Genomic DNA, 1,705 nt, shown 5'->3' with positions numbered 1-1,705 from the left:
TGACCTTGAAAGTGGGTCAAGGTCATTCATTTGAACAAACTTGGTAGCCCTTCATCTCCTAGCATGCTACAGGCCTAATATCAGTACCCTGGGCCTTTTGGTTTCGAGAAGAAGTTGTTTGAAGACTTTAAAGACATCTGACCCCAATGACCTTGAAAGTGGGTCAAGGTCATTCATTTGAACAAACTTGGTAGCCCTTCATCCTAGCATGCTACAGGCCTAATATCAGTACCCTAGGCCTTTTGGTTATTGAGAAGAAATTGTTTGAAGATTTTCAAGACATCTGACACCAGTGACTTTGAAAGTGGATCAAGGTCATTCATTTGAACAAACTTGGTAGCCCTTCATCCTAGCATGCTACAGGCCTAACATCAGTACCCTGGGCCTTTTGGTTATTGAGAAGAAGTTGTTTGAAGATTTTAACATATTTCAACCCCTGTGACCTTGAAAGTTGGTCAAGGTAATTTATTTGAACAAACTTTGTAGCCCTTCATCCCAGCATGCCACAGGCCCAATTTCAGTACCCTGGCCTTTTGGTTAGTGAGAAGAAGTTGTTTGAAGATTTAAGACATCTGACCCCAGAGACCTTGAAAATTCGTCAAGGTCATTCATTTTAACAAACTTGGTAGCCCTTCATCCCAGCATGTTACAGGCCCAATTTCAGTACCCTGGGCCATTTGGTTATTGAGAAGAAGTTGTTTGAAGATTTTAAGACATCTGACCCCAGCGACCTTGAAAGTGGGTCAAGGTCATTCATTTGAACAAACTTGTTAGAACTTCATCCCAGCATGTTACAGGCCCAATATCAGTACCCTGAGCCATTTGGTTATTGAGAAGAAGTTGTGTGAAGATTTTAAAGACATCTGACACCAGTGACCTTGAAAGTGGGTCAAGGTCATTTATTTGAACAAACTTGGTAGCCCTTGATCCCAGCATGCTACTGGCCAAATATCATCTTCCTAGGCCTTTTGGTTACGGAAAAGAAGTTCTTTAAAGCAAAAAGTTGACGCCGGACGACGAACGCACGGACGGACGCCGGACGACGCACCATAACATAAGCAGGTGAGCTAAAAATGTTGAGATTATTGCCGGCCTTTGTAATATTTTAATTCCTATTTTTTTTTTTATAGTATACTTACTTCTCATGGTCCACCATATCTAGTATCACAGGGGGGGCTGTAAGACAGAAATAGACATTACTAAAATATCTAGACAGATATAGACAAGTCTAATGAACTAAGGGGGCACTGTATAACAGTCATTTCTAGTTATATTTAGGAAGTAAGGAGGCAATGTAAAACAGTCATTTCTAGATATATTTAGGAAGTAAGGGGGCAATGTAAAACAGTCATTTCTAGATATATTTAGGAAGTAAGGGGGCAATGTAAAACGGTCATTTCTAGATATATTCAGTGAACTAAGGGGGCAATATAAAACAATCATTTCTAGACGTATTTAGGAAGTAAGGAAGCAATGTAAAACAGACATTTCTAGATATATTCAGTGAACTAAGGGGGCAATAGAAAACAATCATTTCTAGACGTATTTAGGAAGTAAGGAAGCAATGTAAAACAATCATTTCTAGATATATTCAGTGAACTAAGGGGGCAATATAAAACAGTCATTTCTAGATATATTTAGGAAGTAAGGGGGCAATGTAAAACGGTCATTTCTAGATATATTCAGTGAACTAAGGGGGCAATAT

The 1,705-nt window shown here is 39.2% G+C and overlaps 1 protein-coding gene across 1 annotated transcript in view; it reads right to left on the bottom strand.

Annotated features, from left to right (window-relative positions):
* LOC110446127 (diacylglycerol kinase zeta-like) overlaps positions 1-1,705 on the bottom strand; it is a 9,239-nt gene that overhangs the window by 6,228 nt on the left and 1,306 nt on the right. The window contains exon 2 of the mRNA XM_021491114.1: positions 1,140-1,176. Coding sequence (XP_021346789.1) covers positions 1,140-1,176 — 37 coding nt within the window. The remainder of the gene's footprint in view (positions 1-1,139; positions 1,177-1,705) is intronic.

The sequence above is a fragment of the Mizuhopecten yessoensis genome, unplaced genomic scaffold (genome assembly GCF_002113885.1).
Source record: "Mizuhopecten yessoensis strain PY_sf001 unplaced genomic scaffold, ASM211388v2 scaffold2583, whole genome shotgun sequence".
In the NCBI taxonomy this organism is placed as follows: domain Eukaryota; kingdom Metazoa; phylum Mollusca; class Bivalvia; order Pectinida; family Pectinidae; genus Mizuhopecten; species Mizuhopecten yessoensis.
The sequence above is the reverse complement of the archived record's forward strand: the minus strand, read 5'-3'. Positions and strand labels throughout refer to the sequence as shown.